Here is a 26,332-nt window from a genome sequence, read left to right on the forward strand (position 1 = left end):
TCCTCTCATTAGCCAATTTCCTCAAATTCCCTGAGAACATAACATGCCTCTATAGGGCACACAGAATGTAAATATCATTAAACTTTCAAACAGGCATTTAATTGTGGAGGGAAAACATTTTATTCTGTTTCCACCTGCAGTTCACATATAAAATTCTCTATGTTAATTTTTTTCTCTGTTGCTTGTAGATTCTGTGGATACAAGAAGTCTAAACATGGCACTGATGAGAAAAGACTACATTTTGGGAATGGCCATTGTAAGTTACTGAAGTCTTTTAATGCTTCCAGATCTGTGGAATTCATCCTCTAGATAACTGGTATTTTTCAATTTAAAAAAAAGTCATACCTCACTTAAACCAAGGTGAAATTGGGAAGAGAATTATCTCTTCTCTTGTGGGGAAGGAGATTTTCCCCAAACAATTATTCTTTGTTTCAGATTCTTCCATCTGTGTTCAGGTTAGTAACGAGCAAAACATCACTGTCTATGTTCAAACAATGCGTGTGGTTAGCAATATGATATCGATTCTGCTGTGCATTACTGAAATGCAGAGTGTAATTCCAACTTCCTCATTATCAGCTGTATAAAGTCTAAGAAATAACATTTTTTTCCCAAAGCAAAATATAAAATCAATGAAACCTGTTCTGATGACTACTGAAGGGACTGTTAAAATTGTTTGCTTGACAAAGCTGACCTACTAATAATTTCGTTTGGAATTATTCTAAGCATAGTCTGAAAAGTGATTTGGAGTAGTTTCTTAAATAATAACTACTAAACAAGTGTCTCACAAATGAATGGGATTTTTTAATCCAGCTCTGTTTACAAACATGTTTTGTTCAAGTCCTGATTCCCCACTTGCAAGAATGAATATCTCTATGCTTTCTTTGGGCCTCATCCAGGACTAAGAAGAAAGACTTTCTATTGACTTACGTTGTCTTTGTATCAGAAAAATTGTATGCAGTTAGGGCTGTAAGATTTTGCTCATCCTGAGGATTCTGAGCTACTTGTGAAACGTGTTCAAACGCCTAGCCCAAACCCTATCTATTTCTGATGTTTCTGTACCTATTTTTAATAAAGCTAAACCAGGACTTTATTCATGTCTCCTCTGGGTCGTTTGGCTGTTACCTGTGAAAGAAACAGCATGGAACAAGATCCCACCCAGGAGATACTTGGGGAAAGAAGTGTTGATTTTCTGAGCCCGGGTACATGTCCTGGCTACCAGGAAGAAGTAGCTTGCTGTGGCTGGAGGGGAATGTCGTCCTGCAGTATTTCAGCTCCTCCACGATCCTGGATCCTCTCTGCAATGTGCATAACCCTGCAGCACTTCTCCACAGCAAAGGAGCTGTGGATCATGAAGACTAGATCACAGTCAAAGCTCCATCCATACTGTCTTTAAAATAGAAATACATTAGTTTTGGAGCAGGAGAGGCTGAGAGGAGAGGAAAGTCATAGTTTAACATTCCTGATAGGGGGCGAGGGGGGATTCTTGGGTTTTGATCACTGCATTTTGGATTTTTTTTCATCCTTTCAGGGCAAAGATAATGCCCTTCACAAACACCAAGACTGGAAATTCCTTTTTTTTTTCACCCACAGAATTCTTGGTGTCTAATGAGCATGTTTTTAATAAGGAGCAGTAGTTTGTCCTTGAAACAGTTTAAGATCCAGATTAATATCCTGCTACACCATGTAAACCATGTTGAACCATTTATTTATATTGCTTAGCATGTTAGAAGGTTAACTTATGTGGGTATTTTGCACACAACGGTTGTGCTATACCACCTGCAAGAAAAGAGCTGTTGGTACCATAATCGGACACCTCCCCACAAAATATAATTGAATTAACATTTTAATGAGGGATTTACCTGCAGTAGCTGGAAATTAGGACTCGTTCCTAATCCCTGTGACAATGGAGTAACTGTTCTCTGACTGTTCATATTATTCTCATTTTAAGTTTGGATCCCCTCCTTATCTCCAGAGACCTGAGAGCGCGTATATCCACAACACATGTGCTCCTTCCCCTGCACTGTCAGGGGATACACAAGCTGTAACAGTGGGTTTGCTTCGTGCAGCCCAACAACCGCTAACCAGCTAGTCTCAAAAAAAATAAAAAATCTATACAGTTACATGTGGCCCATAGAATTAATGCTTCATCATCCAAATTTAATGAGGTTATAAAATAAAAGCAGCCAGTAAAAAAAGTGTCACAGACAAATAACAGGTCAGAGTTTGCTCTCCTTACTCCCACACAATGGAAAGCTGCAATCACTATTCTTAAACATGTCAGTGCTGTTAAATTCCTGTGGATTAAATTGCTTTTAATTTGGCTTTAGATATTTATGTACTGTTTTCTGAGTAGTGCCATGCTGATTCACTGCGTAGTAAGAACAGAGCCAATCATGGACCTGGTATTTCTGTTAGAAAGTCTTGAAAATGATTTATTGAGTTTACAGATATTTGTCTGTTAGGATTTGGATGTATGTACATGTGTGGCTGTTGAAACTTTATTCTACTAAATTACAGTCTTTCTCAAAGAATAAGAAAGTAGCTTCTATGAACTAAAAATGGATAAAGTAACTTCCATGGCTGTCGTAAACTTTCAGCATCTTAAATACAGCAGCTGGTTTATTTCAGCCAGTTTATTCTGAATTACTTTAAAAAAGGCTCTAGCCATGAACTATTCCCTGCAGCCTTATTACAAATCCCATAATATTACTTCAAAGGAGCAAAAATGTTTCACCTCCTCAGATCCTCTCCCTTTGCCTTCTTTGGCTAGGCCCTTTTTATTTTTTTGCTACCTTTAGGGCAATTCATGCTGTTAAAATGAAAATGTAAATTATTATGTTTGCACAGAATGAGCTGTAAAGTAGTACAGCTTAACACATGTGCATGTGTTTATTATCTGTTTTTCATGACAGAACCCAGTTACTGTACAGGCTGCCCTTAATTATTGGTGTGAAGGGATTATTCTCCTTGCAGTCACCATCACCTGATCTTGGGAACCTCTGGGGTCAGCATTAAAAAATCTGCAGCCAAAAACCCCACAGTGCAGAAGCTTTTAATTGTTGTTATTTTTATTGGGGGTTTGGGGGAGCCTGTAGTGTACATTCAGCATGGACGGAAAGGAGCATTTACAAGATTTTTAACCAACAGCAATATACAGCCAATTACTTTTTGTTTTACTTGCAAGTAATTCTGTAATCATCAGGCTCTTGAAGGAAACACAGTCGGCATTTAATGCCATGCACACGCAGCCCTTGCGTTAAGAGCGTGGCTCTTAGTTTGCATTGTTTTCAAGGCAATTAGCTTGGGAACTGAGTTTTATCATTTCTTTGTCAATTCTGAGGCCAATAAATCTCCATGAAATTGATTTTTTTTTATTTATTTTTTTTTTACATACAGTTGGTGGTGTTTCACAAAACAATGGTGTGTTCAAAGGTTTTTTTCCCATCTGTGTAAGTCCAGCAGAAAAGGTTTAACTGTTCTAGCAGTCAACAAATTGATGCAGTCTAATAATGTCAAGCTGGAAAGGATATTCCTGAGTGGGTTAAGGCAGTGCTTGTGAGGAGTGGTTAATATCTTTTACAAGACCAACTGGTACAGTTATGGAAAGCTAGAATACACGTCCAGCAAATGCAGGTTTTGTGTCAAAAGCAGAAAACTTCAAGCTGGTTGTAATGGTTATTTCACTTTTTGTTAACAAAACATCTTTGTGTTCTAAAATGAATACAGGGGCAGGCACACAAGGTACCGGCTACAAGCACAAGCAGGGCCTTGAGCCAGAGAGGGGGAATGAGGCTGTGCTTTGCCTTCAGCATCTTTGCTGGAGAGAAAGGTTGGGAATGATAATATGTTCCTCCCACCTCCAGTACCATTGGGGGAAGAGGTGTAGAGAGCTTGAAACTGCCTCTAAAATCAGTCAGTCGTTTGAACAAGGGTGTGCCCTGGGCAAACAGAAAGATCCCTGGCCAGGAAATTGTAGAGGGGGACAAAATAATAACATGGATGTTTGGGTAATTGAGCACTAGAACCAGACTTTAATAACAACTGGCTGCCATCCTTGTATGTACTATCAGAGGGATTGAGGCAGAAGTGCATTTGTTCATGTATGATTTTCTTTTCTTACGCATCTTGTTCGAGGACTCTGAAAGAAGAAGTTTAAGTTAATGTGCTCTTCTTAATATATTCCTAAGAACTTTTCAGGTGGACTGTAGCATCACACATTTTGTTCCTTGCCTCTTTCTTGTTACCTTGAAAGGGACAATATAAGGCAGCATCTAAACATAGCAAGCTGAGTGGCATGAGTAGTATTTTAATATTTGAAAAGCACTTTAATATGGCAAGTGCAGGTATGTTTAAAATTGGTTTTCAGATTTCTGTGCAATAACTACATTAGTGTCTCTGGTTTCTCTCAATATTAAGATTCCTGAAGACCCACCAAAAGCTGTTTGATTTATAGCAGCAGTATAGCTTTTTCTTCTATTGATATGGTTTCTGTTGTCTCATGAGCTTTCTTTAGAAGGATTAATTAAGTCCAAGTAACATTTTCTCTCTGAATTTGTTTTTATACAGTAAAACTCCCAGGCCTGAGAACTTACGTAGATCCACATACGTATGAGGATCCCAACCAAGCTGTGCATGAATTTGCCAAGGAACTAGATGCTTCTAATATATCCATTGATAAAGTAGTTGGAGCAGGTAATGACCATCAGATATATTGAACTAAAGATAGCTTTTTGCTGTATATATTGTTTTACATGTTTGGGTTTATATTTGTGGCTGGGAAGAAAATGTTCTAAAGTTTTCAAATTAGTATGCTATATTTACAGCTGACGTTGGTGCATATGAAAAGTTAAGGGCACAAAGTTCTATTGTTTTCCCCAAAGAAAGGAGATAGTAAGACAGTTTTCCAAAGGACACCCGTCAGCCCACACTTGGACACAGCGCTGTTGGGAGTGAAAAGAGAGTTCAGCCTCATTTCTATGTTTCTCTTTAAAATCTGTCAGCACAGAAAATGATATCAACTGTGAAGTTGTTTTCTTTTTTTCCCTTAAAAGGACTGTTGACAATTATGCCTTGAGCGAAACCACAAACTCATTTCATACCAGTCACCACGCATCCATCAGACTGCAATGACCTTTGGTCATTGAATTGATTTTGGTCACTGCTTTGGATTTGAATTATCGATTTAGGAGGGAAGGGTTGTCTGTCTGATAACTGATTGTCTGAACCATACAGACTCCATAGATTGCTGGGTTTACAGAAAACAAACTGTCGAAATGAGCAGATTTTGTAGCAGAGGAGCCAGATTACAGAAAGTCTCATCACACTGAGTTGTCCATGTTGCAATGCAGCATGTAGTTCCTGATAGGATGTGTGCTTGCACCTTGCAGTGAAGGGGCATTGTCTCATCGAGTCAGAATATCATGAAGCGTTAGCTTTCCTGCTAAATTAAAGCATTTGTGAGAAGTACTATTGATTTTTAATCCATTGAAAATTACTAGTTCTTTTGTTACTGATTTTTTTGCTTCTCTCTAAATTTACTATGTGAATTATAATCATGAGATGAGAGAGACAGACTTCTAATGCACAGGAAAGGATTTTAATTTGGAAAAAATGTAGAACCAAGCTGCTGTACGCAGTGCTTCTCCTAAATCACCCAGTAAAAGAAACAGCATTCATCCTCTCTTACTGCAGCTATGCAACTGCTTGTATGAGGTTCAGTTGTTTTCTGCAAAGATAGAATTTTTGTTCCTTGCTGGTTTTAATTTTGCCCCACAAGAGTGCACTGTTCTCCATCATCTTCATTCAAGGCAGCAAAGCTCTGCTTACTGCACATAATTGAGAATTAATATGGGGAAAGAAAAGGAGCTACTGAAAAGCTGAGTCCAAGAGCAGTATGTTTCCTTGTATGACTTTCAGGAGCCTTGGTTCACAAATGTTAGCTTTCTAAACTTGGGCTGTATGCAGTATATGAATCTAGAAAACAAATTCAGAAGAATCAATGATATGTCTTATTTTATAGCTCATTGTTCTGACCTATTTTTAATCAAAATGCACATAAGCATGAGAGGTAAACCAAAATTTGCCAAATGTGGCCTCTGAAAATGAAAGAAAAGGTTTTTGAGAGGCTTCAAAAAAAGGGATATGTCCTAAGAAAGTCAGGTGGTTTAAAAATTAGTCCTTTGCTCCACTCCAGTGAAAGTGACAGCAGGTTCTTGCAGGTCCTCTACATTGAAGCTTGGACTCAAGATATAATAAAGCCATTTGTTGGAGACCATGACTCAGATTCAGGTAGCCTAAACTCCATATGGCATTACAGTTAGCATTTCCTATTAACAGTTGCCAGGGATGCCAACAAGAAGAGCCAGGCAGGGAAGAACAGATGAAGATCAGGCTATAGAGTGCTGGGAGCTTCCAGGATTCTTAGCATTGCTTTTCACTGCTGTCACATTCAGCATGTGGTAGCTTTTGCATTCGGAATTTGGAGTGAGTCCTTCCAAGGCTGCTTCTGCAGTAACACTCTTTTTCTGCCCAAAAGCAGAAAGGCATTTCCTGTCTCTTACTTGAGTCGATGGCTTATTTGAGTGAATGACTTGGTCTTTTCCTGCCCTTCTCCTTTACAAATTCAAGTGTGAATGAAATTATAGAAAGACAGTGATTTGAGAAGGGATTCATTTAACTGCATTGAAATGTGACGTAAGTAATGAGACCTTCAAGTCAGTCAAGTAATCTTGATACTCCGAGGTACTTTTCCAAGTAGTTTTTCACAGCTTTAGCCAGAAGTCTCTGAGAATAGAAGGCAGCTTACATAGCTTTGAAAACATACCCAAATGCAATAAGGAAATACTCTTGTCCAAAAGAACCTCAAGAAAAACACAAGGGATTTTAGTGAGAGGCTAGGCATAAGAAAATTGTGGTCAGGAGTCACTTTTTCAGACTTTTCTTTACAGTAATTCTTTCTTTTTAAAAAACTCACTTGTTTTTATGGATCCAGTTCAGCAAACCACTTAGTTTTAAATCCAATTGGATAGCAAGAGAATACTACAGAAAGTACTTTCTTGATTTGGGATAGATTTAAGTATGTGCTTTGAATGTGAAAGCAAGCATTTGCTTTTCTTTCAAAGTTTAAACATAATTGTAGGATAACATCTTGTTGATCAAAGTATTTATAAAATCTAGGGGCTACCTGTCCATGAACTTTTAGTGAAGGTTTGCAAGTGTCTCAGTGAGGGCTTGTAGAATGTTGCTGAAGGTTCACAAGGTTTATGAGACACTCAGCTTCCGTACCTCTCCCCATCCGAGGGAGTTCTGTGCACAGCAGTACAATCATGATTTAAAACACAGCAAAGTAAAGGGAGTAGCTAATTTCACAGAGTCATCTTTTACTTGTCCCCTGGGTCTAAATGCACAGCAAATGCCAGTCACTGGTGCACTAAGTAGCCTATTTAAAAAGAAATTAAGATCTCCTGAAGAGAGATATTTATATCATGAACAGCCCTCCTAATAATACCTATTTGCTTTCTACATGTAAATAGACATATCAGTCTGCAGGGTGGGTTATACAATGTTTATGTGTGTAGCATAATTAAAAATAAACACTTCAGGAAGGCTTTACATGAAAAGCTGTCAACCTCATCTCTTAAAATCAGTGCCAGCTTTTCCACCTTCCAACTCAAACACAAGTCTTTATTCTTCCCAAACAATATCTGATAAGATCCAGTCTGTTTCTTTCTGGGACCATATAATAATGATTTGCAAGAAAAAGATGTAGTGTAGCTGCATGTCACTATGGGTGTTGACCCGGTAGGCTTATGCAGCATCCATACTGCCCTGTATGTGAAAGAACCAAAGGTTAACATAGTTGGGCTGCCCAGTGAGCTTTTTCCAGCGATGTCATTACAGGAAAGTAAACCCATTTTATATTCACGGGCAACAGTAAGCTCCATTGCTATGAAGGGTCCAACTTTTGGTCTCCTGCAGCATCCACTAGCCTTGAGGCGCTTGTGGAATCCGATTAATCAACCAAGTTCTAAATTGGGCAGCCATAGCTAAATGGGACTGTGTTGATGGACATTAGCCACAACCTTTACCTTCCCAAAAGTCAAACGAATAACAGATATATGATTCCAGTCAGAAATGAAGGATTATTGCTGGACTGCTTGCTGAAATTGTAGCTATAGTCTCCATTGACAGTAATTGCAGAATAGTTTTAAGAAGTTAACTTGATATAGCTTTTTGAACCATTAAAAGAGAGAGAAAAGGGAATATTACAAGACTTATTTCAAGCACTTTTTTCCCTTCCTTCTGTTTTCAAGATGTGCTTTGGTCTTTCTCTTTGTGGTGCTCTGACAATATTGAGCTGGGGTTAGTATCTGATCTGAAGCCGTGTTTGCTCTTGGTAAAGTGTACTAGTCATTTTGACTTGCAGAGATTGAATATTTTTAATTAAGAAGTCTGAACAGAACTCAACACCCATTAGTTACTAGTGATAGCTTTCACAATATATTTTCTGAGTTGCTGCCTGTCTTGGCAGCCTGAAATCATAGAAACATAGAATAGTTCTAATCCCCTGCCATGGGCAGGGACACCTCCCACTAGACGAGGTTGCTCAAAGCCCCATCCAGCCTGGCCTTGAACACCTCCAGGGATGGGGCATCCACAGCTTCTCTTGGCAACCTGTTCCCGTGCCTCACCACCTTCATAGTGAAAAATTTATTGCTGATAACCAATCTAAATCTGCCCTCTTCCAGTCTGAAGCTATTACCCCTCGTCCTATCACTAGACACCCTTGTAAAAAGTCCTTCTCTGGCCTTCTTGTAGGCCCCCTTGAGGTACTGGAAGGCTGCTATAAGGTCTCCTCAGAGCCTTCTCTTCTTCAGGCTGAGCAACCTCAACTCTCTCAGCCTGTCTTCACAGGAGAGGTGCTCCAGCCCTCTGATTGTCTTTGTGGCCCTCCTCTGGATTCTCTCCAACAGGTCCACATCCTTCTTGTGCTGAGGACTCCAAAGCTGGATGCAGTAAGAAGAAGAGTGGGGTCTCAGAAGAGCGGAGTAGAGGGGCAGAAGTACCTCCCTCGGCCTGCTGATCACTCGTCTTTTGATGCAGCCCAGGATGCGGTTGGGTTTCTGGGCTGTGAGCATATATTGCTGGCTCATGTTGAGCTTCTCATTAGCCACCACTCCCAAGCTCTTCTCCTCAGGGCTGCTCTCAATCCATTCTCTGCCCAGCCTCTATTTGTGTTTGGGATTGCCCCGACCCACGTGCAGGACCTTGCACTTGGCCTTGTTGAACTTCGTGAGATTGGCATGGGCCCACCTCTCCAGCCTGTCCAGGTCCCTCTGGATGGCGTTCATCCCCCCCCAGCATGTCGACTGTTCCACACAGCTTGGTGTTGTCAGCAAACTTGCTGAGGGTGCACTCAATCCCACTGTCCGTATCACCCACAAAGATGTTGAACAGGACCAGTCCCAGTCCCAACCCCTCAGGAACGCCATCTCGCACCTAATTTTTACCTACAGTGGGTGTTTATTCATTCTCCTAGTCCCTGCCTTTGCCTTCTGTGACTTGGGTGGTGTGGTTAGAGCCCTTGCTGGTGAAGGCTGAGGCAAAAAAATCAGTGAGTACCTCAGCCTTCTCCATATTCCGAGTGACCAGGTCTCCTGTTTCATTCCAGAGAGGGCCTAGATCTTCCCTAGTCTTCCTTTTATCACTGACATACTTACAGAAGTTTTTCTTGTTGCCCTTGTTGTCCCTGGCCAGATTTAATTCTGCCTGGGCTTTAGCTTGCCTAACCCGATCCCTGGTCGTTCGGACAGTTTCTCTGTATTTCTCCCAGGCTATCTGTCCTTGCTTCCACCCTCTGTAGGCTTCCTTTTTGCTTGTGAGTGTTTCTAGGAGCTCCTTGTTCATCCACGCAGGCCTCCTGGCTTTTTTGCCTGACTTCTTCATTGCTGGGATGCATCGCTCCTGAGCTTGGAGGAGGTGATCCTTGAGTACTAACCAGCTTTCTTGGGCCCCTCTACCCTCCAGTGTTTTATCTCATGATACCCTACCAAACCAGATCCCTGAAGAGGCCAAAGTCTGCTCTCCTGCAGTCCAAGGTAGCGAGCTTGCTGCACAACCCCTTCGCTGCCCTCAGGATATTGAACTCCACCATTTCATGGTCACTGCAGCCGAGGCTGCCCTTGAACTTAATGTTCCCCACCAGCCCCTCCTGTTGGTAAGGGCAAGGTCCAGCATAGCTCTTCTCCTAGTTGGATACAAATAATGTTAGAAACAATGGATGTAACATAAATGCTATTATAGTAGTATGCATGTATATAAAGACACCCTGGTTTTAATTATTTTTTTTTTGTTATTACATTAATAGCACAGTACCGTGCCTATAGGATGAAGCAGCTCAGCAGCTGCTGATAAGATATGGTGACATCCACTTCTACGTTCTTGACTCAAATCTAGGCTGGGTTAGCAACAGAGAAAGGTCATTGCCCTATGACACATTTGTTCAGGATTTTTTGGTTAAATTGGCTGTCTAACAGAGAAACCTTAGAAAATAAAGCCAAAAAGTGACCTCAAGAGGTCATTAAGTCCACACGCTTGCCCAAAACAACTTGTTAGGTACCATTCTTGACAGATGCTTATTCTTTACAATCTCCAAGATAAAGGAGTTTATAGCCTCCCTAAAAAAATCTTTTGTACTGTCCAAGTGTCCTTACTGTTAGAATTTTTTTCCTGATCTAACTGACCTTTATTGTAATTTTCAACTACTTTGTTTTGCCTCTTGTGTACAGAAAAAGGAGTTGGTGTCCGTCTTATTTATAACCATGGTATTGATGAGCCAAAACTCTTGTCATGTCTGTCTCTTCCCGTTCCTTGTTGTATATAAATAACACCACTTCCTTCAGCTTTGAATGTGAATGTACAGCCCTGGCTTTTAAGATTCTGGTTGCTGTTACTACTTTCTTTATCATTCCTGCGTCGCAGTGCTGCACATGGGACATGGACTCTAATGCCAGCCATATTGGTGGCAAGCTGACAAAAGAATAATTTCTGTTTGCAGTTAAATGGGATGAATTTAACACCTAAAATGTATCCCATGTGGTATCACGTCTGAAGTCAATGGTGAAGGGCTGTCATTTTGCCACACATTTCTGAGCATTAAATCTATAAAAAGCAAGATGAGTTAAATTTGCCTATTAAAAATATCTTATGGGTGGGTTTTGGTCATTTCAGTTTTCACAGATGTTGCTTAACGTAAACAATCAGCTGCAGAGATAAAGATCATTGTAGGCAAATAAGCTCCAAGAGCCTATGCTCTTTAGATGCATAGTAATGCTATTGCATTTAGGGTTGTTACACATTAAGTTGGGCAAAGCTCATATGTAAGCGGTATAATCACTCTTTCAATGATGTTTCACTCACAAATAAAGACAAAATTCCCAGTTTGCATAAAAATGATGCCAGCTAGATTTAGGTTTATGGGGTTGGTTTGTTTCCAAGTCAAACTTTCTACGCAAGGCCACTTGACAAAATATGGCATATGAGGGGCTATTTATATTTTGATCTCGTGTATTTTGTCAAAGAACCTGAATAGGCATGTTTTGTTGGAAAATGAGTGTTAAAGCCCTCTAGCAACACCCTCCAGTTTCTTGAAAGAAAAAAAAAAAACACCTTTCTTTTCTTCTCTGTTCAAGTAAGGTGTTTTCCTTGTCTTTAAGTATAAATAATCATGTAGGGCAATTCTTGCCATCGTGTTTCTTATGTATTTTATCCATTCTCTGTTTTTATTATATCTTTCATTATTTCAATTATTTTGTCATTAAAACAAGGAGACAAAAAGTTGTGATTGTAATTTTTAACTGGGATGTAGTATTCACAGTTTATTATGTCATATAAAAGCAAAGATGGGGAGTTGGATAATTGGGAAACAAAAGTCAGTTGCTGCTCAATTGTTTTTTAAGATACTGAAACTTCCTTGTATGCTTTACGTAATCATTAGTTAAATGCAGAATTTTTCAAGTGAGATGTTTTCTTCCAGTAATTTGTCAACATATTTAATACTTACTCATTTGAATGCTAAGATAATTTTCCCTGTGGATTCTTCTTGGATGTTACATAGCAAAGGATAAACCACATTGTATAAAAGTAAACATGCAGTTGATATCTGCCATTTTCTTTTTAGGAATTTTACACAGTATACAGTGGGCACAATATTCATGGTGGACTCTCAGGTCCCATAGTGACAGTATATATTTGCATGATTAGATCCATCTGAATAATGATAGAACAAAGGTAATCTGTATGGATTTCTTTTTTCTTTGCAGCTGTGTAGATAAATTCTTTTGTTATGAATTATCTTGCTACTTTAATTGAAATAAGTAGAATAATTGGGAACTGTACTATGTCTGGTAGAAATGAAGAGTATAATGTTCACAAGGATGCATGACTGTTCTGACACTTCTGCATTAATCAGTTACGCCTCCTACTATTGTCTCAAAGTGTATCAACTGAAACAAAAAGGAAATTTTCTGGTGACATCTATGCATTCCTCTGCCCCGCAGTCATCTGGATATGCAGTGTAAAGAAGTGACATTATCCTGTTTGACGGTAGGAGAACACCAGCATGGAAACGTTAAGTAGTTGTCCAAAGGTCTCTTTGGAGCTCCAGTCTGTGGCCCACCAGTAAACATCACACTTCAGGGACCTTTGCTGAATACTAAGTCTTCTTTCTTAAATCCCCATGAAATAACTACATTTTTTCTTTTGTCGTTTTCCCACTTTTTTAGGGGAATTTGGAGAAGTGTGCAGTGGGCGCCTAAAGCTGCCTTCTAAAAAGGAAATTTCAGTGGCTATCAAAACCCTGAAAGTTGGCTACACAGAAAAACAGAGAAGGGACTTCCTGGGAGAAGCAAGCATCATGGGACAGTTTGACCACCCTAATATCATTCGATTAGAGGGAGTCGTCACTAAAAGTAAGATACGACAGGGGCATCTGTTTTGCATGGGGGGTGTCACTGGAGGTCTCGTCCACTCTAATTTATTCCGTGACTCTCTGATCTTTCAAGGAAGAGCAAAAACAAATAAAAAAAACCTGCATCATCCGTGTTTATGCTCTGCAAACCCTTCCAGAAATGTTTATGTTATAACCCTGTTAACATGTACCAAATAGCCTGCAAAAGAGATAGCAGCAGAAACACACAGCTTGGCTTTTGCAATGTATATTGTATTTCCTTAAAAGCTGGAAAATTATTATCCATGTGCAAGCACTAGTTAAACGCACCCTGATGGATCCGGTGAAGAATGGTGTGGGAGGGAACAGCCCGCAGTGCAGATGAAGGACCTTCACTGTCCTGCTGCTCATAGGCTGCTGAGAACTTAAAAACAGTACCCTGGGTTAATGAGATGGGGAAAAAATGGGAAATAAAAATTATCTTCTTGAAAAAAAATAATCTATAGAGCATGGATAAAAAGGAGCATTTGTGAAGAATAGTGCAGCTCAGTAATAAACTGGCAGGTTAATAAAATCCAGAGCTACAAATTGGTACAAAGTGACCAAGAGGCACTTGCTGATAGACTGTTGGGAGTCATGGTGTCTGATGTCCTAAGGTTTCCTAATTGCACTGAAGCAATATGTTCTGCTTTCAGCTAAATCATTAGATTTTATCATTAGCACAAATTAATGAACAGCCTACCTGGCTACAGCAACTGATACTAGTATTTTAATAAATAAGTCCAAACGTTTTCCTATATGGTTTTTATGCAGGGAAAATACTCCTTGTGATGTTCAGTATGTACTGGTATGAGCCATTCTAAAGATGCTGATCCTCTAGAATTTATAACTCTTAGTAAAAATCTCAAAAAAAAATCTTGGGGCTTTAAGCTGTTAGTAGTAAAATTGATTTTACGTCTTTGATAATATTTATGTTTTTACTAATAGACATTTTCTAAATGTCTATTCAACACCTTTCAACACCTTTGGGTGTTGTGGGCTTGTTTGAGGGTTTTTTTTTAAGGCATGTTTTTGTCTATGTTTATGATAACAAATCACCTTCTTGTTTTGAGACAAAAATATAACTGCAAACTCCCATCCACACTCGGTACCTTCCTGGAAAAATAGCAGATTCAAAGAACCCCCTCCACCTCTACTTTCATTAAGATAAAAAAGAAAGTTGTATTCCTGGATGGTGGTGTTGGTCTCAGAGCTCTTACCCAGCTTTGCTATGGCACCCACGGCAGCCTTCTCGAAGCCACTCAGATCCTGCATGCTCTTCTCCTCTTGAGCAGCTGGTGGGATTTGGTGCTGGTGATGCTGCCTCATTTAGGCAATTTCTGACTCTTGTTGCTTGTGCTGCTGATTGTCCTCTGCCTTGAGGTGGAAAGACAGAAATAGTTAGTGGTAGAAAAAAGAGGTTGCATGAAGTACCACAATTAGTCCACAACTAGGATGTACATTCAGAGACTTTCTAAATTTCTGTTGCAGCATAAGGTGATAAATTTAATGTCCTGCAGTAGTTACTAGGTAGGAGATCAATAAGATTTTATACGAGGTATTCTTAAAAAACAAAAAACAAAAGAATAATCAGGAATGCTCTGAAATTTTTCAGGGGAGTAGAAACAATTAGTAGGATGTTTTCTGGTTCTTCCTAGAGGACTCTGCCAGCAAAGCAGCTCCTTGCCATTTCAGTGAACTGCTTGGAACGTGCTAAGGACATTTCCAGTTTAACTGGGTAGAAGTATGCCAAATCCTTTGTTACATAGGTGGTTTTATTGGTTTTAAGGAATCTTGTTTTTAAAATCGCGTGATTCAAGGTTTCACAATATAGAGAGGCATGAAAGAATTTCATAGCTTAGTGCAATAAATTATATGAAACAAAAAATGTAGAAGAATGGGTCTAAAAATAACTTGTAAAAGGTACGTAAAACCCTATATGTTATGAAGAGACATATTTACAATACTAATGCTTTCTCTAGGTGTGATAGTGTGATTCATGAAAGTCATTCATTTTGCTGATTTAAATAACAGAGAAGGTATTCTTCAGCTTAGGTCTCGCAGTCCCATTAGGAAAGGACTGCCACATCTGCCTGTGTAAATCCAAGTTATCTTCTGATTTTTAATGACACACACTTTGTGCAGTCAGAATAACATTTGCAGTCCCAAAATTGCTTGAAACGCCAGCATCAGTCTGTACGCAGCTGAGCTAAAATCTATTTTGTTACATTTTTTTATTTCTGTGGCACTTGAGAAAATAATTTAATTGCTGTGCATGCAGGAATTTGTGCGTTGCTTTTGAATGGGCATTACTAATTATTTCTGTATTCTGTAGAAGTGACTATTAGTAAGTTTGCTACTCAGCGGTATTCACAGCAGACTGCTGTCTGTTTCGGGGGGGTTGGGAGTGCCAGCTGCCTGTCACATTTAAGTAGGAGAGAGCAAGCTCTGAATATTCCCAGCTGAAGTCAATAAAAGCCTCAGGGATACAACACCCTCTTCAGATAGCTTGAATACAGGAGCTGAGAAAACTGCTCTGGAACTATTTGTAGCTGTTTTACTGAGTAAAATTATATGGCATAAATACAAGTAACAATAATCATTTATTTTCTTTAACATTTGGTAGGGTGATAGAAGGAGATGAAGGTTGTGGGGTTTGGTGTGTTTTTTTTTTTTTTAAACAAACCAATGTACTGTAATAACAAATTAGCAAGTGTTCATATTTTTTAATGATCGCTATTAAATCACACTCAGAAGTGTTAGTTTGTGTACAGTCGGTAGAGAGCCTGTGGAGTGTTTGCTGGATCGCTCTCAGTACAGGTAATGCACGATAAACAGGCGGTATGACCTTTTCTTCATTATCCAAATTCTTTTTGGCAGGTGGCCCTTAGCAATGATCTGGCTTTTCATACTAAGCAGATCTTCTGAAGCAAGTCCTAATAACTGCAGTTGTCACGATCCCTATGAGAGGACCATTTGGTATGAGAAGTTCTCATGCTGGGGGTGGCTGTGGTTTGCCGGTGGGACAACCCACCGGTGCAGCCACCAGATAAGACTTCAGTGCTTTGCTCCAACGCCGAGCTGTTCCCCTGCTCCACATTTATTTCTGTTCTGCACTTTCCTGCTACACCAGTCTCCTGGGCACGCTGTAGGCAGTAGTCTTAATAACCAGCACACATGTTCTGCTTAGTTTACTAATAATTTACAGCAATTTGTAGCCTGTTAGTATAATAAATTTTGGCAACACTGTTGACACAAGTTGTTATCATGTATAAACGGCTGTGCTTTGATAAATGAATGCAGAATGTTCTTTTAAAAGTGCACCATGTTGCTTCCGAGCATATGCTTCTTATTATGGACACATTTCCAACTGAAGGAGGGTGAAACCTTGCACTTGGGGCTTTAAGAGTGTGGGTGAGCAAGGCAGGAAGATGCTCTCTTATTAATTTGAAAGTTGTAACTCAGACATCTCTAATTTCAGTCCTCTGCGTCATAAAATTGACTGAGCTTATACAAAAACCAGCCAAGTGTCTCCTGGTTTCAATGTAGGTGGATTTATCATAGAAATTTTTGGATAGCCCCATTGGTGTGCTGCCCTTTACTTGAAAGATTCAGCAGCATTTTCTGTGTGTTACCAGAAGTGCCTTTGGGTGAATGTTACGCACACAGTGTAAGTAAGTGAGGTACTTTTGTTTGCACTGCGTATTTCTTCAGCAACAGAAGCAACAGAAATTTTTTGGAGGTTTTGCATCATTAGGTCTTTTATCTGTACCGAAGCCTATATAATTTGAGATTAATGTTTTGGATAAAGAGTTTTTTCCTAATAAGTAATGGATGACAGAGTTGGTTACCCATTAGTGTGACTGCCACAGTATAACGCATCATTTTCACAGCAGAAAGAAGATATTTTAACCCATTAACCCATGCAAAGAGGACAAAGGATTTTCTTCTCATTATATTAACCTAATTCTTTGAAATTAATATTTCTCTTCTAAGAATTTCTGTTTGGTAGGAGTTGTATTTTCAGGGGAAAAAAAAAAAACAAAAACCAACCAAACAAAAAAGGAGTTGTTACCATTTACTTTGCTTTTTTAATGACTTTCTTGCTTTTAATTATACTGGGTACCTCTTTCAAGCCTCATGCTGTTCAATTTTGAAAGTTAAAATATCTCTATGCAATATGCAGGCCTTTGTCATGCTTTTATGGTCAGATGCCCTCCTGTATTAGATGTGAAATAATAATTCATCTTCTTAAGTAACTTCATGCTCTTACCCACCTTTCCCTCTACCACAAAGAGAAAATAAACAAAGCTTTAGAAAATATTATGAAATAATAAAATCCATATGATGTTAAAATATTAGCAGGGCAATGACCTTTGTGTGGAAAGTTTACCGTAATCACATTAATTTTTTGCATTCATTTCTCTCCCAACATGTCAGAGTTCCATGTAAAATCTTGATTATGTTACAAAATACCTTAGGGTAGAAAGAATGGTCTCACAAACTGGTCTGAAACTTCACGGACAAGTTTTGAAATATATTGGAGGCTTTCCAAGGATGCGGGGCTGTTTCTTTAGAGCACGCCGCTGCCCCGTGGGTGAGGTGTGTTCGCCCCCCCGGGCTCAGTCGTGCTGGGCAGGAGGGGAGGTTCGTGTTATCAGTGATCCCACCGCCGAGGGAGACGGGACTGCCTGGAAAGAGGGCTAACCCCTGGCAGTGAGAGCTCTGCTTTTCTTTCCAATGCCCTCTATTACTTCTATTCTGCGCTTTCCCTTCCACCTCTGTTCCCCACCCCGACGTTTTTCTTGGCTTATGCTAGGAAAACACTGAAGCTCTACAATTTAAATGTATTGTAAACACCCTCCTGAGGGTGAGGTTTTTTGCTATTGCCTCCATGTACACTCTTTAATCTCTCCCTTACCGTAGTGCCTGAGGAACATGTTGACCGTGCCCATGTGCCCTGTGCACTGCTCCGTGGTCCCTGCACCCCCCTTGTGCAGACCAGGGCGCCTCTGGAGAGAAACCGCGACTCCCTCCACAGCAAGTGCCCCGTTCCCTTCCAGAGGGAACCGGGGGCAAATGCGCGGCAGAATAAACCTACTTCATTGCATAAATTCAACAGTTACAGGAAGGATTATATTCAACAATAGTGGATAAGACACCATATGCTGAAAATGCAGGATGTTTCACTTTGTCTTGGGACTTGAGCTGCTAAAATTTGTATCAGTTTATGCGGAAATGACTGTGTTTCTGCTGATGTCAGTGAAATCACAATTATGTTGTGGACAGAGCTGGTTCTGCCCCTGCATCTTTTGTTTTCTTTCTAAATGTGAGATTGTCCTTGGGATTTGGAAGATTTGGGCACGCTTCTGAAATGCCTGTTTTTACTGATCATTATGAATTCATTTTAAATGCCTGACCCCTGTAATATATTCACAGGTAAACCAGTTATGATTGTTACTGAATACATGGAAAATGGTTCCTTGGACAGCTTCCTACGGGTAAGTGCAATAGAGAACTACATGCTGCAGGACTGGCTCTTGTTCTGAATTTGTTATGAATTTGCTGCCACCGTACTCTGATTCATCATCAGCTCTTGTTGCTTGATATTTCATTATTTCCATTTGGGTTTGTGTGCATTGGTATGTGCTCGGAAGCCAGGTAGGGATCTGCTAGTCCATTTTGACTGCTCGAAGTGAGTATTATTCCAAAATGAAGAACATTTCTGTTTTATTAGTATGGCACATTGATAAAAAAAAAAATAAATCAAAACAAACCAGCATTCTGGCACGCAAAAATGGAAATTGTTTTTCTGAGGACTGAATTACTACTGTAATACAGTTATGCTTATTGGTTGGCAGCCTGTATGCCTTAGCAAGCGATTTCCAAAGTGAATGGATTTGTGGAAATTTTATCAGTAAACCAATAATACTGATCCAAGAGCCATTTCCCTAAATGTGAAAAGTTTAGGGAATAATCCCATACCTGAGGGTGTTTGAAATGTTTTGCTAACAAACTTTGTTGGCCTGTTTTCTTTCCCCAACCTTAGACATACTAATACTGTTGTTGATTTATCTTTGTTTTCTGTCAAAGTTGGTAGCGAGCCTAAAAAAATTTGAACGCTCCCTGTGTCACCAAGATTTACTTGTGGCAAAACAAGAAGTGTAGCAGAAATGAAATCCCATCTGAGGGGAAACGCTAGTTTAATTTTAATTTGTTAGGGCAAACTCAGCTGTGGCTGGGAGACTGCTTTGGTTCTGCCACGGTTGAATGACATTATCCCCCAAATTCATCACACTGAACTAGACGCTTAACCCCAAAAGGGGATGCATTGTCAACCTTAGTTTCAGTATGTACTATATATGTTATGATGTCCACTGGAGCATGTAAAATACATATAAATAATGTGTCAGTATATCTGAATGAAATATATCTGTACTGAACTGTATATATTTTGTTCAGGCTAAACATCCTTGAAGAAAGCTCTGAGGAAAGGAGAATAATTTCTGACTGTACAAAACAGTTGTACAGCTTGTTCACTCATTTGAGTGTGGGGTCTTTTTGGTGGTTGTTTTTTTTTTGTTTTTTACTACTGTTGTGTGGAATTGTAGACAAGAACCTTGTGACTCATTAATATCACAGGCAGCCCAGGCAATATAACCCTTTTTCTAAATGCCTTTTAAAGCTACTTAGTCTGATTTTCCCATTGCCATTGAAAGGCTATCTCAGCGTCTCATTCCTTTTGTGATTAGAAACCTTATTCTGATTTCTAGCTAAATCTTTTCCAGGGTCTATATAAATCCTCTTGTGTTGGCTCTAGTTAAAGAAGGTTTCATAACAAGGAACTGCCAAGAGTCTTTTATAATAATTAATTTCTTTGTGGAAGGGAATTCTGAGAGGCTCTTTAAGCATCTGTTGTGCCATATATTTGTCTAATGTTTACGGTGCTAATATCACCCTTAAGTATATTAATCAAAAATTAAGTGAATGCAATCCGTCTTGCAGACTGATTCGTGTGAGCTCACCCCTTATGGCAGAGCAGCTCCCATGTATTTAATAAAATTCTGGGAGAAGTGGCCGGAAGGGCTGGAGAGCTGCCCATGATACATTTACAGCACTGGGGGATTCATTTGAGAGCTGCACTAGGGCATACTGTTGTCCTGTCGTCTATGTGTCTATATATCAGTGTCAAAGCTAGATGTTAACAAACTGTGTTAGTAAGAGCTGGGAGATTTAAAACGTGTCTAGAAGTAGACAATTAGAAATATATGCAACTATTGGTTTCTAGGCTAAGTGACAGTGTGTTTATGTGATTTTTGTGTTCCTCAAGTTGAGGAAAATTTTGAGGAATAAATTTAAGTTTAATGGAATTTGAAAGGCACTGAAAATGCTTGTGTAATAGAAAACTTTCATTAGTCCACAGGGTGAGGCTGGGATTTTCACTAACAATTCCTCTGTCTTTTCAGGGAAGTTGGACATCTGTTTCCCTAATGTCCTAAAACTCCAGTCTCATGAGCATACACAATTTAGATTTATGTGCTGATTTCACACAGGTCCCATCTAGGAAATTAAAATTCTGATGACAGCAAGAACAGGAAAAACGAATTTTTATCTGAATTGAAAATCTGTCTCCTTCCCTCAGCTGATTGGGAGATTATCCTCTGCAGAGCAAAGTGGTTCCACACATTTAAATCACAACCCCTGACTCACGAGCTCTTCACTTGATGAGCTTCCAGGGTCTTTATCAAAAATTCTGTGCAAGAAGGAGCATGAGAAATCTCTGAAATGACATTTCAAATGTTTTCCAGAAACATGATGCCCAGTTCACAGTCATCCAGCTAGTAGGCATGCTTCGAGGGATTGCATCTGGCATGAAATATTTGTCAGATATGGGTTATGTCCATCGAGATCTAGCTGCTCGTAATATCCTCATCAATAGTAACTTGGTATGCAAAGTCTCAGATTTTGGTCTCTCTCGTGTACTGGAAGATGACCCAGAAGCTGCTTACACCACAAGGGTAAGTTTCTGCGTTTGTTTAGCCTTTTAAAATTCTTGTTGGTTTTGATAAAGTTAGACTGAAATCTGAGGGAGTCCTTGAGGCTTATACTCTGTGTTGCAGAGGCCATCCAGTCTTGCATGCCCAGAGATGTTCAGTAAATCATAAACTCATCACAGCTATTTCTTAATTCATGTTTCATAGAAGCTAGAAGGCAAAAAAAAAATATGGTTTCTGTTGGTAGATTGTTTTCCTTAAAGTATGCAAAATTCATGGCTCAGTTTCTTTCTGCTGGGCGTGTAAAGGAGTGAATACCACAATTAAGGCCTGAGTTAGTTTGGCACGCAGTAAGGTAAGACATCATGGGTGCTTTGAGCAGGTTTTGTTACACTGCTGATTTAGCTCCCGCCCAGTAAAAAAAAAAAAAAAAAAGTCATACCCAGCAATATATGTTTTTTTTAAAGTTTTTGTGTCTTCTAGTATGGTGGGAGATATGTCTGATTGGCGCTTAACGATATCACTGTTCTACAAGGGTATTTCCATTATACCTGCTGTTGTACCCCTAACTGAGTAAAACTTGAGTAAAACAAAAAATGAAATGTTGCTTAACAATGTAACAAACCTGCCGTTCTTTCTCCTTCTTATATGATATATACAAAGTGGTACCTGTCTTTTGGAGATGTAATGATATCAAGGAGGAGATGTACCTCTGACTGTTTCGTCCTGAGATAGAGAAGCTTTTATCAGAAAGGGGACTGCCCATAGTGTAGGCTGCTGCTTGTTTCTTTTCTGGATTTCATCCTGCCTGAAGAGCTACCTGGAAGCTCCACTGTTGGCTTAGAGCCTTAGAAAAGCCACAGTGTCTTCTAAATACAGCTGGGCTACACCTCTTTTTCTGACCTGGATAACACTTCTGTTTTATTGTGGAAACCTTGAAGGCATACATTTAGCTTTGTGTATGTAGATATTACACTGGGATGTCTGGTTGTTCACTTTAATCCTATTGAAAGTGGATTTTGTTAACTTTAGAAAAAGTGGCATGAATCTCCAGTATCTTAGTCAAGTGTAATTTGCAGTGATGCCTAGTACTCCTCTCCTCTTCACTGTACAAACCAGATTAGAGTAGAATGTATTGGCAAAATCTTAATGTGACTTTTCTAGGCCTTCCTTCATTCCTCATCACTGACAGGAGCAATCAATTATTGTGGTAGTTTGCATGCTACCTTCTTCATGATTGAAATAAAATAACGTGTGACAAATGAGTAAAGAAATCCTAGCTGTTTTCTTACACATTATATATACATTATATACGCATACATTTATAGATACATATTTATCAATCATGCCTTCATAACTTACCAGGCATAAAGACTCTATTCTTTACTTGACCTTTCAGTGCTTTCTTTGACCTCTGATAAGCTTTGGCATGTTGTTAAAAATATGCAATATATACCACTTTAGAAAACTGTCTGCAGAGATCTGTCGTGGTTAATATAAAGAGGCATTAATAGGAGAAAGCAGTTTTCATGCTCAGTATAGGTGCAGCATTCATAAGTAAATATTAATATGATTCAAGAGTTCCTCAAGAGAAAATTGTCTGTAATTCAGCCAGAGGTTTATTGCCTTGTCAGATACGCTTGCCTGCCCTCTTCTTAAAAACTCCTGTGAAAGTAATGGGTGTTAGTGTCTCTGAGGTAAACAGTTTTAGATATAGTATTTATGTAGTCTCATATTTAACTTCCCTCCTCCAGGACGTACGCTTGCAAGCTAAGGCAATTACTCTGTGTCCTACCGCTACTGCCCATAGGCAGGTGATCGATCACCACTTTAAAGTAGCTGCTCACGTGCATGGAAATTGCCATCCTTTTCACACGCGTCCCTCCATTCCTTTATTTTCTAAAAAATGTTTCCAAACTTACTCTTCTTACTGGTATCTTTTAGATTCTTTTCAACTCAACTACATTTTCCTTAAATGTGATGCCCAAAAAGGGATACTAATCCCTAGCACCAAGCACAGCATATCTATCTCATGTTTCTTACACATGCGGTTTCTGTTAATATCTCCATGCGTGAGAAGTCTCTATGTCTTCTTCTACCCCCAACACAGCTTTGCCTCATGGCTGGCACTTGTTCTTCTGCTCGGACACATACCTCTGCCAGGCTTTGAAGTTCAATCCTCTTATTCCAAAATTCATCTGGGCATGCAAACTAATCTGTAATTTAGTAATGGCATTTTGCGTATTCACATAAAGAGCTGAAGAAAACTTTCAGTCATAGTTAACTTAGATGCATCAGACTGCATGGCATACAGCTTTATAAGGGAAGCACGCTTCCCTGAAAATGAAAGGAACGTCAGTGACTTACATTCGTGGGTGAGCTGGGACAAACCAGGGTGCACAGGGTCTCAGTGTTCCTGGCCAGTGTTACCTGTGAATTTCCTACGGCCGAGCGCAGCGTTGATTTTTTTTCTTTTTCTTCTTCCTCTTCGTCTGCCACCTATTTTCTAAGCCTGCCTGCCTATTTACATTTAGATTGTGAAATCAGATGGAAAGAAACTATTTTGTAAAGTGCAATCATCAGTGTTCAGTAAACTCCATCTGGCCTTTATGGTGTACATGCAAACTGCTGCAGGAAGATGCTCAGATAATTAAAACCTTCAAATATAACCTAGCTTAAACAACTGGGGACCATGAGTGTGAACCAGAGCTCCAGTCCACTGGAAGAAAGTTCGTGTTCCTGCTGTATAGTCGTATCGCAAAACACAGGATCATTTCCTAGGCTGCTTCTAGTGCATTTCACAGGCACTAATTATATGGTAAAACCAAAGCAAAAATAGTGCCACTTTTTAAAATAATGGTATCATCTCAATTAATTTCATGCCTTTACAACTAAAGGATGACAACTACTCAGTAGGATCTCTGAAAAGGGAAAAAAAAAAAAGGAAAAAAAAAACCCCACTCCACAAACCAAGTTATAACCGAATTCCAAACATTCAAACACTAAAGAGTGCATATTACAAACATTGAAACACTAAAGAGTGCATATTATATTATTGGGAAGAGACTTTTGCCTCCCCTCCACCTCTTCCCACTCCCAGTTCTCCATTTTAATATCAGAGGTACTAGGGAAATTTGCACAATTAGCTGCAAAGAGATGTTTTATCTGTTTAGCCTCCTCTTCTACCCTTATTTTCCAACTTTAAATGTCAAAACTTGAGAATAATTCCATTGCTTTAATTCATAACTGCAATTTGGATTGGTCTACCCCCAAGAAGCCCAGTCAGCCCTTCAGGCTTCCAATACGCACCACTGACTGGGTGAAATTTTATGTTGTTCTGTTCTCAGAAGTTGTGTCTGAAGCTTTGCATAAAGGGTATGAACATCTATCCTTTCATATATCAATAATGTATGTATCCCTTTATATATCAATACATAATCTGTGACATTCATACTATTGTATGAGAGCTCTGAAGGACAACGCAAAGATCACAGGTGCATATGTGAAATACAGGGAATCAAGAGTTGTAAGAAAACTTTGCTAGCTGACAGGGTCGTTTTTTACCTCTTGAATTATTGTCACTGACTCAATACCACAAAAGGCCTTTGGCAGCCTGTGGTCTGCCTGCTTACAGAAGCAGAAGCCAGCATGTGAATTAGGCTGACTGACTGAGTGTTTGGATTTTTTTTTTTTTTTTTACTGAGCTTTTGTGCCGGAGGGGATGTACTGTAATTATCTATGTTCTCTGTACCTATTCACTTTTAATTGAAAGGCCAAGATTGTATTAAAATTGTCATTGTCAAATTGATTCTTTTTATTCTTATTATTTTTAGATATCTGTATGACAAGTAGGTGGACTACTGACAGTATGAAGTGGAAGTAAATTTAAACCATCACATGTGTAGAGGGACTGTAATTATGTCTCTCAAAGACATAATATTTGGGTAATCAGTGGACGAACTTTGACTATTTAAATGCATAGTTGGATACATCACTGGTGTTCATGGCATTTCAATGTAAAACACTGTCCAGTTATTACATTTGCATGGATAACTTCTCATTAAATCTACATCACTTCAAAAAGTACTGTGCTTTGATGGCAAGTGTTCTGGTAGCCTGTGCCTGCAGGTAACGGTGCCAGAACAGGGAGGGCACAGCAAGGTGCTGCTCCAGTCCATGCCATGGGGAAGGGCACGCAGGTCCTTTCTGTTATGCACACATTATTGCAACTGGTGCTTGACAGGAATTTGCCGTGGTTTGTTCATTCCCTATAAAAAAATGTGGTAATATGGTCTGAATGTTTTGAAGGGTGTGATAAAAAAAGCAACCCTACACATTCTCTTGCCTGATAAACATGAGAAGCAGAGCTCTGTTATCATTTATCACTCGAGAAGGAGATAATGTCAAGATAAAATATTCATTAGTAAGGGATGAACAAGTAGCATCGGGTAATTTTCAGATGCTTAAGAGGGTAAGTCAGGCTCATCTCACTCACATGAAACCATCTTGTTCTGTAACAGTAAGATATCTCCTGAACTAGCCTAAGTCCTCATGTAATGAATTAATGTCAGGCTTTTACCTTCAGGTTTCCCTGTCAAGTTCTTCTGATAATTCTGTTAGAATCCATTTTTCTTGATTCTCCTCTCCACAGGCCTGTGGCTTAGATGCCTATGGCAGTCACCCTATAAGAGATTATAAATCAGAATATTGCATTGGGTTATGAAGGCCTGGAAACAGCTGCCTTGTGCCAGAGTGCCAGACGCGCTAGAAATAAATTGAGGACTTCATTGACTTTAGATGAATTATGCTGAACGGCCAGATACTGTAGGAATCACAGCACCATCTAGAGCAGATAGAACCTTTGGTTACTGCTGGCTCACTAATTTCAAACCCTGAGAGTGGTTCTCTGACCTGGACTGCCTGGGATTTTGAGCTGCAGTAACAAACTCCTACAATTTCTAATACAAATGCTTTCTTTCTACTCAAATTCAGGCAGCTCAGGCTTCATGATGAGCATGCTCTCAAAGGGACACAATGACAAAAATATATAAAACCCGTCTTTATCTTCAGAAAATAATCAGTATATATATTACCAATAGCTAGTGATGTGTGCACATGTAGATTTCTCTTGATAAGGCTGTACCAAACAGATTTGGGCAAACGTTTTTCCTAGGCATATCTATAATGATTTTTCATTTAGCAAGTTTGTCTTACAGGTTCAGTCCCAATAGTACTAATTTTGAAGGGTAGGAGCCCAGCAATACCAGCCAATAGTATTAGAGTTTTAGATTTTCCAGTGGAGGACAAGCAACAGAGATAGCAGATAAAGATTAAATTGTATGAAAGCCTAATG

General features: G+C 39.4%; 1 protein-coding gene across 1 annotated transcript in view; it reads left to right on the forward strand.

The window, feature by feature from the left end:
- Positions 1 to 26,332, forward strand: part of EPHA3 (EPH receptor A3) — a 215,139-nt gene that overhangs the window by 167,237 nt on the left and 21,570 nt on the right. The window contains exons 11-15 of the mRNA XM_009888511.1: positions 189 to 256; positions 4,567 to 4,692; positions 12,783 to 12,968; positions 18,425 to 18,486; positions 20,794 to 21,003. Of these exons, the coding sequence (XP_009886813.1) occupies positions 189 to 256; positions 4,567 to 4,692; positions 12,783 to 12,968; positions 18,425 to 18,486; positions 20,794 to 21,003 (652 nt within the window). The remainder of the gene's footprint in view (positions 1 to 188; positions 257 to 4,566; positions 4,693 to 12,782; positions 12,969 to 18,424; positions 18,487 to 20,793; positions 21,004 to 26,332) is intronic.

The sequence above is a fragment of the Charadrius vociferus genome, unplaced genomic scaffold, assembly GCF_000708025.1.
Source record: "Charadrius vociferus isolate BGI_N301 unplaced genomic scaffold, ASM70802v2 scaffold487, whole genome shotgun sequence".
In the NCBI taxonomy this organism is placed as follows: Eukaryota; Metazoa; Chordata; class Aves; order Charadriiformes; family Charadriidae; genus Charadrius; species Charadrius vociferus.